A 14,041-nucleotide genomic window follows, 5' to 3' on the forward strand; every position below is an offset into this window, starting at 1 on the left:
ATATTGCTCTGATGAGACCAAAGCCCTCCGGCCAACCGGAGCGCTACCCACAGGTAGCCGACCCAGGAAAGCTACCAACAAACCGGCACGAAGGCCTCAACTTCATTGAGACAGTTGTGCCGGACACCGGGACAGCTTGGGAGCTACCCACAGTTTCTACATGGGGATGAATTTGTCAGTAATACTGATTGTCGGAGGCCTGTTTCATTCCAGGGAAGATTCCACGAGGCACCAACAGCGGCCACTCGTGCGTGATTTTTTCCTTCTAGAAAGTCCAGGATCTCGAGGAGGCAACTCCGAGAGGCACCCGGCCACAAGTTTGTCACAGTAGCTACCACCGGGGACAGCTCTCCAGAGCGAGGTGCGTGCATTTTGTTTACATTTCGAGGAGGCAGCAATAAAGTGTTTGTTTACACACCAGGGTCTGGTTTGTTTTTTTTTTTCCTTTTCTCCCTCCCTGACAAGGGTCACCCAGCGGGGCCAGGTGCCTAGCGTGGAGAGGAGCCGGTGGAGCTTTCCAGACGCAACCCTGAAATCATGATGCAGGATTATCCAAATATTAAGGCTGCTGAAAGCCCACCTTCTCTGGTTTCCCGCTGCGTGGAGATGGCTCGGTGACATCCAAGTGTCCAGGAAGTGCCTTTGCAAGAGTGTGTGCAAAGAAAGGACAGAACACAGGAGAGGTGTGAAGGAGGACTCACTTTCATCAGAGGATCGGCTTTCAGGCTGGTTTGGGAGCCCAGAGCCTTATTGTATTACACGCGGCAGTGAAATGCGCCTTGTTCCGTTTCCTTCTTCCCCCCTCTCCTTTCTTTGCTTTTGAGTGTTTTCGAAATAAAAGAGTGTTTTCTTCCAAATTGTGCTGGGAGGCAAATTCTTGAACGGTGTAATAGAAAATGTTAGACAATATTCCTTACCGGAGCTATTGACATTTTGGATAGTTGTGACACTTTGATTTTTCTCAAAACATACGGATCAAGCCTGGCTGCATTATTGGACAGGAAGTCCTGATGAAAGGCCTTCCTTTATCTTTCTTTGTCTTCCCCCCCTCTGTTTGTTCATGGCTTTCTCTCTGAATATAATCGTGGTTTTCTTAAGCTGTCCGGGGAGTCCTTACTGCCTTACTAAATATTTCATGGTGCAGAGCACACCGTACCTGCCAACTGCTTCTTATTTGTTGTCAAAAATAAAGGGCTCATCCTTCGGAGTGGGGGAGGAAAAAGAGCGAAGGTTTATTCTATTGTTTTTATTTTAAAGTTTCTCATCTCCCCCCGCCCCCCCGCACGGAGACACTGGAAATCCAGGAGTGGTGCCTTTCCCTTGCCCGGGACACGGCTGGCCATTTATTTATTTATTTGCGGCTTATTTATTTATTTGCGGCGCACTCCCTTCTATGATTCCCAGCACTTGTTTCTTTGCCGTTTCTCGTCCTATTTGTTCAAAAGGGAAAAGTTCAAAGCCGCTCTGCCAGCTGAGGGAGAAACCAGCTGAATACTAACCCTCCAGCCCCCGCCTGCGCTGACCTTGAGAGGGGAGCCCTAAACGGTCCCATTGCCAGCCCGCATGCGGGTTTGGTTAGACCAGGTCGGGAGGGGTCAGGGCTCACCTGAGGCCAGCCTGGCCCGGCCGACCTGCCCGAGCAGCGGGGTAATGCATTTTTAAAAGGGACATTCTCCGCTCTGAATGGGCCTAATATGGTCTCTGTTTAAAAAGCTGTCAGAATCCCAAGCACACACTCCATAAAATATAAATGAGTACTTACTGTTTGCAGATGTTGCTTGTTTTTCATAATGTTTGTATTTGAAGTCTCGAATCCGCACTTCCTGTCAGGTTCCCCCGTGCCTCTCTCCTCCTGTTTCTGAAGGAACAAGGGAGAACTTCAGATCGCAATTTCTCAATGAAGACACTTTCTGTCAAGTCTGTCAGCGTCCCCGGTACAATTAGCATTTTCCCTCTCTCTCTCTCTCTGTCTCTCTTTTTCTCTCAACACTGAGCTTTATTTCTCGCCCATTTTACCTGGGCCGTGGAGGGTTACCTCTCTTGTGGGCGCCCTTGCAAGGGGCTCCAGGCTCGGGAAGGTGGGAATTTTTCCTTTTTTTTTTTTTTTTTTTTTTTGTGAGGCCCTGAAAAGCAAAGCTGGAAAGTCAACAGGCCTGTAAACAGCACACTTAGATTAATTGGAGAGAATTAGGGAAAAAGACTTTGGGGAACCTCCATCATCGTTCCCGGGGAAAGTCGGAGATGGGGCCTCATATGTCTTTGCCACATTCATCCCGAGAGCCTCGGTGATAAATTCAGTGCAGGTGTCTGATTAATTTATCCGTGCGTTCGGCTGCGGCTGCGCCATCCGGCGCCTGAACCTGACCCCGGGATTCCTACCAGGGTCTTCCTCTGGCCTTCCCGGCGCTGCCTCGAGCCTACCCCGGCTCCAAAGCGGCTCTGCAGAGCCGGGGGGAGAGCCCGAGGGGGGCTCCCTCTCTACCTCTGTGCCCCGGGGGCCCCTTCTCGGCCTCCTGTCTCCCTTCTCTGTTTCCTGCCGGCTTCCCCCATGGGGGTGGTGGGTGACAGGTGGGACAGGACGCGTGTTTTTGCATGACAAAGCCAGCGGGGCATTTATTCCAGAGTCCCCGGTGGACAGTGCGTGCGTGTGTGAAGAGGACTGCGGAAGTTGCTTTTCGTTTGGCAACCCTCCCACGATTCAGCAGAACATTTTAATAACCCACTCTCCGGGCTCCCCCCTCGCCAACTTAGAAAACGAAGTAGGAGCACTCCCCGCATGCCCGGGGACTTGCAGAAATGGGCATTTTGGCGTGTATTTCTTTATTTACATTTTTTTTTTTTTTTTACTGTTTATGCAATCCTTTGGTTAAAAAGCCCAGGCACAGCCCTTGTTCTCCAACTCTGTCGTTTCTTTGCTTAGAAAGTAGTAGTTGAAAGGGGCCCCTCTGCGAGGTCCGTGCTCTGCCTTCCTTCTCAGGTCCCCAGTTCTGAAGCCAGTGGTCATCAGTCTCCTCGGGACCCGAAAGCCTGCTGCCCCAGCCCCAAATCCCTGCCCAGGATCAAAGACTCGCCTTCACCCACTTGAGCTGGAGATTGATGACAGTGCTGTTCACCTGCCATTTGCTTTAGTAATAATAGTGGAAAGAAGAAAAGAAAGAAAGGAAGGAAGGAAGGAAGGAAGGAAGGAAGGAAGGAAGGAAGGAAGGAAGGAAGGAAGGAAAAGAAAAGCAAAGCAGACGGGAGGAAAAGAAGAGACACACCAAGCCTTCCCCAGTTTCTCCGGGCTTTCGGGGAGGATCCGGGTGGTGAACACAGCCCAGGACGGCGCACCTCCGTGCCGGAATCAGGTCAGTGGGGCTCGCTTCATCTTTAAAGCACAGACACCATAAATCAAGATGAAAATCCTTCAGCCCAAAAGCCTTACCAATTGATACAATTTGAAAATGGGCAGCGGAGAGGCTGGGGAGAAGGCTGACATGATGACTTTTATAATAGCAGAACGTTTAAGGTTCTAGAAATAAAAGGAAGAGGATGAAATCAGGCACGTTGGTCTCTGCCTGCAGGCTCTCTGAGCTCTCACTGGAAGCTCCCGCAATTATTTCTGCTCTGGCTTTCCCCTCCTTTTTTTTTTTTTTTCCAGCAGTCTGTTTGAAATGAAGCAGAACCGGGCATGGCAAGCTTATCAGTGTCATTAGCTGACAGGGCGCCCGGCACACCTGCTTTTACTCGCTGCCATTTCAGGCACTAATGCCACAGAGAATGTGGCTCGGGTCCTTATAATGTGTAAAGATTCATTTATTTCACCTTTTGAACCTGCCTGACCCCCTGGGCTTGTGTTGGGGAGGGAGGAGGAGGACTGGAGAAGGTTTTTTGTTTTTTTCCCTGGCACTTAGAAGAAGCTGACAATTAGGGGTCTGGCCCTGGGGCTGTTGTTAGGAAAGAAGCTTAAGAGAGAGGTGGGAGCTTAGCCAGGGAGGCGCTGGGAGCCCGGGAACCGGGCAGGGCTTGGGCCACCGGACGGGGGACTTGGGGGAATGGTCCCCTGACTGCTGGCTCCTTGGCTCTGCAGTGGCCCAGGTGCAGGGGCTGCCTTGGAGGGAGGCACCTCTACCTTCCTAGACGCCGCCCCGCCTCACACCACACCTATGACAATGCAGCCCCACCTCTGTTGTTCGCTGTGACTGTGGGAAAGATTTTTAAACACCATTTTGCCTTTGGAATGATTTAGCTCTGAGTACCTCATTGCATTTATGATGGTGAAGGTTTCTTGGCAATCATGTGCACCTAGGAATTCCTGCAAAAGGAGAAATATCTACCTTTCAAACTGTTTTCCAATGTAATGGAATTTTTATGAATACTAAACTTCGCCCTTAACAAAGTTGATAGAATATTAAGCTTTGCAGACATTTTAATTAAACCCCGATTCATTTTAATTTTATGGTTTTCTTGTCATATTTTGGAATATGAATATATATTATATATGCATAATATAATATATATATCTCAAACATTCTAATAACCCCTGAAAAGGAAAGGCTGGTAGCTGGGAACCTGATACCCCAGATGTCTGATGACGCTTTGCCCCGCTGTTTTCTCCTTTTTTTTTTTCCTTGCTTTCCTTTGGTACGGCTTTGACTTCTCCATTTTTCATTTTAGAAGTTTTAGTGTGAGATCTTAGTTTGCTAGGAATAAAAAAGTCATTCTTGTTGGTGGACATTACACTCTTAGGACTTCAATTCTGGTTGCTTCTATTTTGTATCTCCTGACTAGTCCTAGAGAGAGTTGACTACATCCTTCAGCCTCTGCCTGGAAACCTTCCAGGGGCTTCCTTCATTTCTTGATTCTTCCTTCTTTTCGGGAGCTTGACTGTGCAACTCCGTGGTTCCTGCCTTAGCATGAGAGGAGCTCTTTCCTAGGAAACCCAGGACCAGGGAAGATTGCCCTCGTTGGCCTGTTGAACCCGAGCTGAGTTTTCTGAGCAAGGGCATCACTGCTCTAGACACTGGCGCTCTCTTGAAACTTGGAAGCATGTGCCAGAAAAAAACATCTGTCCCCACCTAGAAAGTAGATGTCTTTGCTATTCCCTGAGTTAATGATTTCGGGGTTTTAGCACCTTTTTATGAGTGCATGAGTTTCCAGGGTTCTGTTTGATACTCTTAGTGGCAAAGTATTCCTGGGCTTGTGATGAGATGGATTTTATTTTTTAAAGCTGCCGATTCCAAGTGGAGCCATCCATCCGTTGACTTTTGTCTGAATCTCTTTCCTGGTGGAATTTTATTCTTGCAGACACTGCACAGTTCAAAGTTCATATACTTGAATTCTAAAGATTCTTTGGGATGAGAACATCTCGGTCCGCAGTAGTGGAAAGTGAGTATAACATCATATAATCTGGGCATGTATATGGCCGCATGGTGAATTAATACTTGTCAGACCTTGTTACTCTGAAATGGCCGTGGCAAGGTAATGACCATCATTCATTTTATTTTATTACTTTTTTTATTTGATTTCATTTAGGCATTGGCAAAGGTGAGGGGATTGACTCGTATTTCCTGTTTATGTTTGATATCCAAAGCCCCTGGGGGTGGGGGGAGGCGATGCTAGGGGAAATTATGCAAATTAAAGAGGAAATTTGCAAAGACACCTTGGCAAACTCAGAGACGAGAACATCTAGCTTTAACTGTTTGGTCATCCCAATTCTTGGCTCTTGCACTCATGGTTAGCGAAGAAGGTCTGAAGAGGGCATGAAGCTGGTGTGGCTCGCAGAGTGAGTGGCTTTCTTGTTTGCAGGTGAAATGGTCATTGAGATTTAACATCCAAAAGTTTTGTCTTAGCAGCTAATTGAGAATAGGAAGCCCACTGAATGATGAAGCTTCAGGTTTTCTCAGCCAACAAATCCTCCCGAGGCCTGTAAGAGTAAGTGAAATGAAGAAGGGAGCCCTCAGTGAGGCATCGTGGACCTGGGGGCATCCCCTGGGAAAGAGGCCATTCTCAGTGAAGGGAAACTCAACAGCAGGGCATTTGGTGCTGGGACAGAAGGCAGCGTGGTGGACTGGGAAGCCATAGAAGTTCGAATCCCACTCCTGACACTTCCTAGGTAGGTGACTCATTTTAAAGCAGGTCTTTTTATCTCTTCATATAAATCCAATAGTGTTTTCTTAAATGCTCACTGTGATAAGTGAAGTCACTGTCTGTCACTGTATGACATTATTACAGTATTATTGGCTAGATTCCCTATGTTGTACTTTTCAACTCCATGACTTATTTTATTTTTTTAAAAACTTTATTTATTTATTTATTTGTCAGAGAGAGAGAGAGAGAGCACAAGCAGGGGGAGCTGCAGGCAGAGGGAGAAGCAGGCTCCCCACTGAGCGAGGAGCCCAACGTGGGACTCATCCCAGGATCCCGGGATCATGACCTGAGCCGAAGGCAGGTGCTTAACCGACGGAGCCACCCAGGTGCCCCTGACTTATTTATTTTATAACTGGAAGTTGGTACCTCTGAATCCCCTTGTTTCGCCTACCTCCCCCCACCTCCCCTCTGGAAACCACCAGTTTGTTCTCTGTATTGAAGCGTCTCTTTGGGTTTTTCTGCTTGTTTGTTCATTTGTTTAGGTTTTTAGATTCCACATACAAAGGAAATCATGTGGTATTTGTCTTTCTCAGTCTGACTCATTTCACTTAGCATAATATCCTCTAGGTCCATTCATATTGTCGCAAATGGCAAGCTCTCATTCTTTTTGATGGCTGAGTCATATTCCGTAGTATACATACACCACATCTTCTTTACCCATTCGTCTACTGATGGACACTGTGGTTGCTTCCATCTCTTGGCTGTTGTACGTAATGCTGCAATAACATAGGGATGCACGTATCTTTTTGAATTAGAGTTTTCCTTTGGGTAAATACCCAGCAGTGGAATTACAGAATCATAGGGTAATTCTATTTTTAATTTTTGGAGGAATCTCCATACTGTTTTACACCATGGCTGCACCAATTTACATCCCCACCAGTGGTGTACAAGGGTTCCCTTTCCTCCACCTTCTTGCCAGTGCTTATTTCTTGTCTTTTTGATACTAGCTATTCTCATAGTTTTTTTTTTCTTTAATAGAAGCAAAAAGAAGAAAACAAAAAGCACATCCTTAATCTCATGCACTCAGACAAAACCTACTCTTCATTCTTTCATGGCTATCTTTCCAAATTCTGTTTCACAAATAGACATATATACTTGCGTTACCAAAATAAGGTTGCACGTGGCATCTTCTAAGCCCCTCTTTTCTCTTTCTGTCCAATTCTGGACCTTGTCAGCATTTTGTCATGGCTGCACAATGTCCCATCATACAGATATACTTTATTTACCCAAACGTCTATCGTGGAACTTATAGGTTGGTCTGACTACTCACAATTACAAAATGGCCGTGACAGCTACCTGTCCACCCAGGTTCAAGATGACCATATTTCCTTATGCAAAAATTCCTCAGAAGTCAGATTTTTGGATAAATGGGCATATGTGTTTCTTTGAATAAACTTGAAGTTTATTGAGATTCTTAAATAGGTAGGCCTAAGTATTTTCTAAACTTTGGGACTTTTGGGCCATTATTTCTTCAAATCTCTCTGCTCCTTTCTTACCCTCTTCTTCTGGGACTGCCTTGATGCATACGTTAAGCTGTTTAATGGTACCTCAGAATGGTACCCTTGAACTCTTGTTACTTTTCTTGATTCTTTTTCCTCCTCAGACTTATGATTTCAAATGACTCCTCTTCAAGTTTGCTTATTGTTTCCTTTGCTTGTTCACATCTGCTCTGAACCACTCTTGTGAATTTTCCAAGTCGGCTATTGTATTTTTCAACCTCAGAGTTTCCTCTCGGTTCTATTAAAATAATTTCAATCTCTTTGTTTATGTGCTAATTTTGCTCACATATTGTTTTCCTAATTTCTTTTAGTTCTTTGTGTTTTCTTTTAGCTGTTAGAGCCTATTTAAGATAGTTTTTTTTTTCACATCAGATGGGTAATGTGCCAAGGTCACAAGGTTCAAGGGAGACAGACATCGTGCAATGGCGTGTACATCCAATCACCATGCTTATGAACCACAAAAGGATGTTTAAGACAGTTCTTTTCAAGATTTTGCCTAGTAAGTCTGATGCCTGTGTGTTTTCAGGGACTGTGTCTGGAGATTTATTTTGTTCCTTTGCGTGAGCCATGTTTTCCTTTTTCTTAGGGATCTGTTATTTAAAATTGGGTATTAAAAAAATCAGCCACCTCTCCCAGTCTTTGCAGGCTGGCAGGCAACACCTTCACCAATTAGCAGGGCAAGTCTGAGCCTTGAGATCAGCCTTGCATGAAAGTTTGAGGTCTTCTCAGGTCTTTTCTGGACATGTGTCTTCCCTGGGCCTGTGTATTGCTCCATATCTGTGACTTCTTTTAAATGTCTTCATTTTCTTGAGTATAACCCCTGTTTCTTCTTGGACCTTCTCTGCTTTATTATGCTCCCCAATCAGTAATCTCTTGCCTCAGGAGTCTGCAGGTGTGTAGTACCCTTGAATGTTCCCGAGTCACACCCACTGCTCCCTGCCTGAGCTCCAGGTCAGATGCCACAGAAGCCAATCCCTCAGGCAGCCCCCACACAGGTTTGAACATTGCAAATTAAGTCCACCCTACTCTCTCTGATTTCAGGAAGAGAAGTGGGAATTGGGCTCCTTCCTCCCCCAAACTGTGCCGTGCCATGCCAGGGAGGGGGCAAAGAGAGGGCCAGTAAAAAGACCATGTTTCCCACCAATGGAATATGACTTTTTCTTGGTTGGGCATTTGCTTGGTTGCCGTAGATCTCTGACTGATTTCCAGAGCTTCTATAACGTCATTTTAGCACGTACGTGAGTGATTATTGGAGAGTTTGCTGGGAAGGTCCTACAATTCTTAAGAAAATCTAGGAAGCTCCTCCTCACCCCTTCGGGCTGCAGCCCCAAAGTGAGTCATTCTTGAAGTTCTCTGGAAAACTGCTGTAAACCTCACATCATCTTAGGCTCTTGGCTGCAAACTGCCTCCAGGGAAAGATGACTTCTCTTCCACCTTGCAGATTCCACATCGTGCTCCTCCCAGGTTCTAACCCCTGCATGGGGAAGGGGGTTCTTGGAAATGGAGTCCCAGCTGCAGGGGAATCCTGGGAAGGAGATTGCGGGGGTGCTGAGTTGGCAGCTCATAGCCACAGCATAGCCCCAGCATAGCCCGAACCACTCCACACAGTCACTGGCACTAATTACTTGATGGAAACAAATATGTAGGAGTAAAGATGCTGTTTGTAATCCTCCTTGGTCTGTTAGATCCCTCTCTGCAAATATCCCTGTCTTGATGGCCATCTCGACACTTTAGAGTACTATATAATTATTTACTTAGTACTTTCCATCCAAGGGATTACTCTTTTATTTAAATAGACTATTTCAGAAGAAACTATATGAATTCCACAAATGGAAAAGCAATATCATTTTCAGTACATAAAAAAGACCTGCTGAAGAAGTGGAAACAGGGGTGCCTGGCTGACTCAGTCGCTGGAGCGTGCGACTCTTGATCTCGGAGTTGTGAGTTCAAGCCCCATTGGGTGTAGAGATTACTTTAAAAAAGAAGTAGAAACAAAACCACGTTCCCTTTCTAGCTACACATTGCTCCCCTCACCTAATCATTACCCTCTCCTACGGTAACCTCTCAAATTCCAATCTCAACCGGGGTCTTATGTCCTGGGGGTCCCTCCTCAGCTGAAAATGTTGATCCCACTGTTGCAAATAACTAGACACATCTGAGTCCCAGTCAATCCCGGCTGGAGCTGAATTTGGCTGGAAGGCAATGCTTTCAGGTGAACCAGATGAAGAAAGTGGTTTCATGCTATCCTTAAAAACGAGGACTCTCGGCACCTGGGTGGCTCAGCTGGGGAAGTGTCTGCCTTCAGCTTTGGTCACGATCCCAGGGTTCTGGGATCGAGCCCCATGTCAGGCTCCCTGCTCAGGGGGGAATCTGCTTCTCCCTCTCCCTCCCCCCTCCCCACTTGTGCTCATGCTCTCTCTCATTCACTCTCTCTTAAATAAATAATTAAAAAAAAAAAGGACTCTGCCTTATGTAGCACCTTCTGTAAATGGGTCTTGGGCTCTTGACAGGGAGAGAGTCTATGAAGAAAATCCCAATCCATCTATGGGAATTTTCCCTCCAAATGAAGCCATAGCTCCTATAGCGTTTCAGGGCGGCAGATGTGGCAAGATTTTTACCCTCGTTGTGGCCGAGGGTGGGAGGGGCGGGTGGGGCATGGAATGTCCTCCCCCTTCCCCTTTCGCATAGATTCAGGAAAGGTGAGGGAGTTCATCCGGTTGGCATAGCCGGCAGGGGCAGAGCTGGACGGGAACCCGTGCTTATCTCACCACCACACCACGTGGCTCCTTGTTTGGGAGCTTCTAGAGACGGTGAGCGGGCTCTGCAGGGTCAGCTCCACTGGAGGGAAGGATGCCAAAGGAGGGAACTTTTGCAACTCTCTGGCGCAGTGAGGGCACCGAGCAAAGCAGAGCGACTGACCTGGACTCGCCTACCTCGGAAACTGGGCTTCATAAGCTGGTCTTGGAAGAGACCCTTTGCTTCCTCATGGAAAGTTGATCCCCAAGCTGATGCGGCAGCTTCTCTTGGAGAGCTCTGGTCGGGCAACCCTTGATCTCTAGGTCACTCCCATCTCTACGTTGGGTGTGGTCGCTTACTTCTCCTCAGGGGGTCTTCTGGGGAGAGAAGAGACGGAAACCACAGATGGAGACAGGTGTGTGGTATGTGAATCACCTAGCAAAGAGGTGAAGGGACTGATGACGGAGCCGGTGCTGGTTGGCACTTTGGAATCTGCCTCTGGGTGCAAAGTAGAGTCTTTGCCTCTTGAGCCTGTGACTGACCTTCAGTGTCCTTCCCTCCCAGGGAGTCATTTGAGCCAGAGCTTTACATGATGGAAGTTACCAGCATTCATAGAGTCACGACTATGTTCCAGGCACCAATAAATATTTCCTTGGCCAATAATGGCAAGAGCAATACGAGGATAAGCCTTAAGCACTTCTTGTCCATGAAGATGGCTATTAGAAAACACAAAATGGGATAAAACAGAAAACACCCAGTGCTGGTGAGGATGTGGAGAGATTGGAGCTCTTGTGCCTTGCTGGTGGGAATATAAAATGGTGCAGCTACTGTGGAAAACAGTGTGGCATGCCTCAAAAAAATTAAACGTAGAGTTACCATATGATCCAGTAATTCCATTCTGGGTGTACATCCCAAAGGATTGAAAGCAAGGACTGGAACAGATGTTCATACACCCCATGTTCATAGCAGCATTATTCACAAGGGCCAAGAGGTGGAAGCAGCCCAAATATCCGTCAACGAATGAGTGGATCCACACAATGTGACATACACAGACAAGAATATTATTCAGCCTTAAAAAGGCGGGAAGTTCAGATATGGGCTACAACCTTGAAAACAGTATGCCGAGTGACACCAAGGACAAATATTATACGATTCCACTTACACAAGGCACTCGGAAGAGTCAAATTCACGGAGAAAGGAAGTAGAATGGTGGTTGCCAGGGGGTGGCAGGAAGGGAGTGGGGACTTACTGCCCGATGGGGACAGTTTCTGTTTAGCAAGGTGAAAGGTTGACGGAGAAGGAGGGTGGTGATGGTTGCACAACGATGTGAATATACTTGATGCTATCGAATTGCGCACTCAGAGAAGGTTAAAATGGTCAATGCTAGGTTATGTCTATTTTACCATAAATTAAAAAAATATATTTATTTAGTTTTTGTAGCTGAGGAGCAGGTTCTGGAAAAAGGGAAGCAGCCTAAAAGTTTCGCCTTGCAAGGATTCAGGTGCGCCCCCCTTGTCTCTGCTCATTCTCTTCTCCGGTGACTTCTTCAACACCCACTCACCACCGGTCATCCGGTGTGGGTAAATCTCACTCTCCCCCACTGTGTGCTGGAGGCTTGGGAGAGTGTCAAGGAGTTCACATTTTAGCTGTGGGTGGGGTGGGAAGTGGGGCAGGATTGGAGGGGGGTGAAGACCTAGGCACCACCAGTGTGTCACGAAGCTGAATGTTATCAGGCTGAGGAAGTTAAGAAGGGGCTGCAGAGATGTGGGGTAGTGGGGACTCACTTCTGGCTGGGATGGTGAAGAGATGGGCGGGGGGGGGTATGGAAAGGAGCAGTAGGAGGCTGATAAGAGGAGTTGGAGGGGGATTCCTGGAGGAAGATACAGTGTCAACAGGGGAGCAATAATGAGAATATTAATAACACTTGCTCCATGCCGGGTGCTGTTCTAAGTACTTGACATGTGTTATTTCATTTTATCCTCAGAGGGGCAGGTACTTTTAGTAAGCCCATTTTATAGATGAGGAAAGAGAAGCCCAGAGACGGTAAGAAACCTGTCAAAGGCCACACAGCTCTTTTTAACAAACATGCAGCCTGCACGGAGTGGGTGTGGCCGTCCACTTTTAGGGATCTTTAGGTCCTAGAAGTTANCAGGAATGTAGGGTGGTGAAAGGGAAGTGGTAGACAGGAGAGAGGAGAGTGTATCAGGACTTTCAACACAGAATGATAGTATGGGCACTGTTTCAATAAATGAACAAATCAATTTACAATCTCTTCTTTTCCAAAAGGAATTTGAGAGACGGTAGCAAGTGGGAATCTTCGTGGGGCAGATGAGGGGACCAGAGGCCAGTGTGTGTGTGGGGGGGAAGGTCAGGGGTGGGGGTGCTCAGTGTTGCTGAATATGAATATTAATTACCATATTAGCCAACCTCCCAGATGGCCCCCCACGATCCCTGCCTCTTGGTATTCATGCCCTTGAATAGTTCCCTTGCACACTGAGTAGAAATGACTTGTGTCACTGATACGATACTGTACAAATGATGGAGTGCCACTTCCACGGTCAGGCGTACAAGACATTGTGGCTTCCACCTTCCTTAACCGGGGTCATCTGCTCTGGCGACAGCGGCTGCCATCTTGTGAGGAAGCTCAAGCAGCTCAATGGGGAAGGAACTGGGGCCTCCTGTCCACAGCCGCATCCATGCGCCACCTCGGGAATGGATCTTGTTTCAAGCCCAGTCAAGCCTTCTGATGACCACCATTCACGGCTGACATCCTGACTGCAACCAGACGAGGAACCCCTGCACCAGTCTGCTTTCAGTCCCTCCTCGCAAATCCCTGACCCAGAAAAACTGTGCAAGATGATACATGTTTCTTGTGTATTTCAGCCATGACGTTTTGGGCTTAAAAACTGGCCGGAGGTTAATGATATATACAATAGATAGCAAATGTAATTGCCCAAGTGACTCGTTCTCTGGCCCCTGTCTAGGCTATAATGTTCCCTTCAGCAGGGAAGCATGTAATGGTGGCTGAACTTTTAGCTTGAGGAATGTTTCATTCCGGCAAGGCAGAGAGGAAGCTGGCGGAGTATTTCTTACATGCCGATGTGGCTACTGTATTCTTTTTCTCCCGGGACACCTGCCCACAGTTGCTCCTACTTGGCTGCCACTTACCCCCCGTGGATGTGGCTGTGCCCTCTGGGTGAGAGGAACCACCAGGGGCCACATGAAAGTGTCAGCACTGGCCCAAGAGCTCCGTAGAGGGTAAGGGCCGGGTCTCCTTGTCCCTCTGGTCCTAGCCCATGCTGGGTTGTCATGTCTTGGCTACATGACCTTTTACTCAGCCAGGCCCTGGTGATGGATGATAAGGTTGTTTCCAGTTATTTTGCTGCTATAAGTCATGGTGCAGGGAATATAATCTGGAAAATGTCTGGCATACCCATAGGTTAGCTTCCTGATAGTGGGGAACATACATTAGATGCTCCAGTTCTTGATTTTCTAAGTCTGGGATATGCCCCTATGGCAGGAGACCCAGGAGCTGTAAAGGGAGGGTGAGCAGGTGGATACCTTAGTTAGAGAAGGGCAATCATGCCCTGAGGCAGGAGGATGTGGGAGAAGCTTTCTGGAGTCCCTTTCCTATTGCCAGCTCCCCAGATTGAGTGACATTTTAAGTAAACAAAGGC

The 14,041-nt window shown here is 47.2% G+C and overlaps 1 protein-coding gene and 1 non-coding gene across 3 annotated transcripts in view; one reads left to right on the forward strand and one right to left on the reverse strand.

Moving 5' to 3' along the window:
- The window catches only part of FTO (FTO alpha-ketoglutarate dependent dioxygenase), a 414,727-nt gene extending 411,515 nt beyond the window's left edge, over positions 1–3,212 (forward strand). The window contains exons 9-10 of one of the 2 annotated variants that reach the window (XM_040633313.1): positions 214–361; positions 466–3,212. In XM_040633313.1, coding sequence (XP_040489247.1) covers positions 214–331 — 118 coding nt within the window. In that variant the 3' untranslated portion in view covers positions 332–361; positions 466–3,212. Of the gene's footprint in view, positions 1–213 lie in introns of both variants that reach the window. The other variant, XM_040633312.1, reaches the window with a different exon arrangement.
- Positions 3,213–7,994: 4,782 nt separating this feature from the next.
- LOC121103557 lies at positions 7,995–8,095 on the reverse strand. The gene has a single exon (XR_005835810.1). It is a non-coding gene; the product is annotated as a small nucleolar RNA U13 (small nucleolar RNA).
- Positions 8,096–14,041: the final 5,946 nt, after the last annotated feature.

Source organism: Ursus maritimus, unplaced genomic scaffold, assembly GCF_017311325.1.
Source record: "Ursus maritimus isolate PB19 unplaced genomic scaffold, ASM1731132v1 scaffold_19, whole genome shotgun sequence".
Taxonomy (NCBI): Eukaryota; Metazoa; Chordata; class Mammalia; order Carnivora; family Ursidae; genus Ursus; species Ursus maritimus.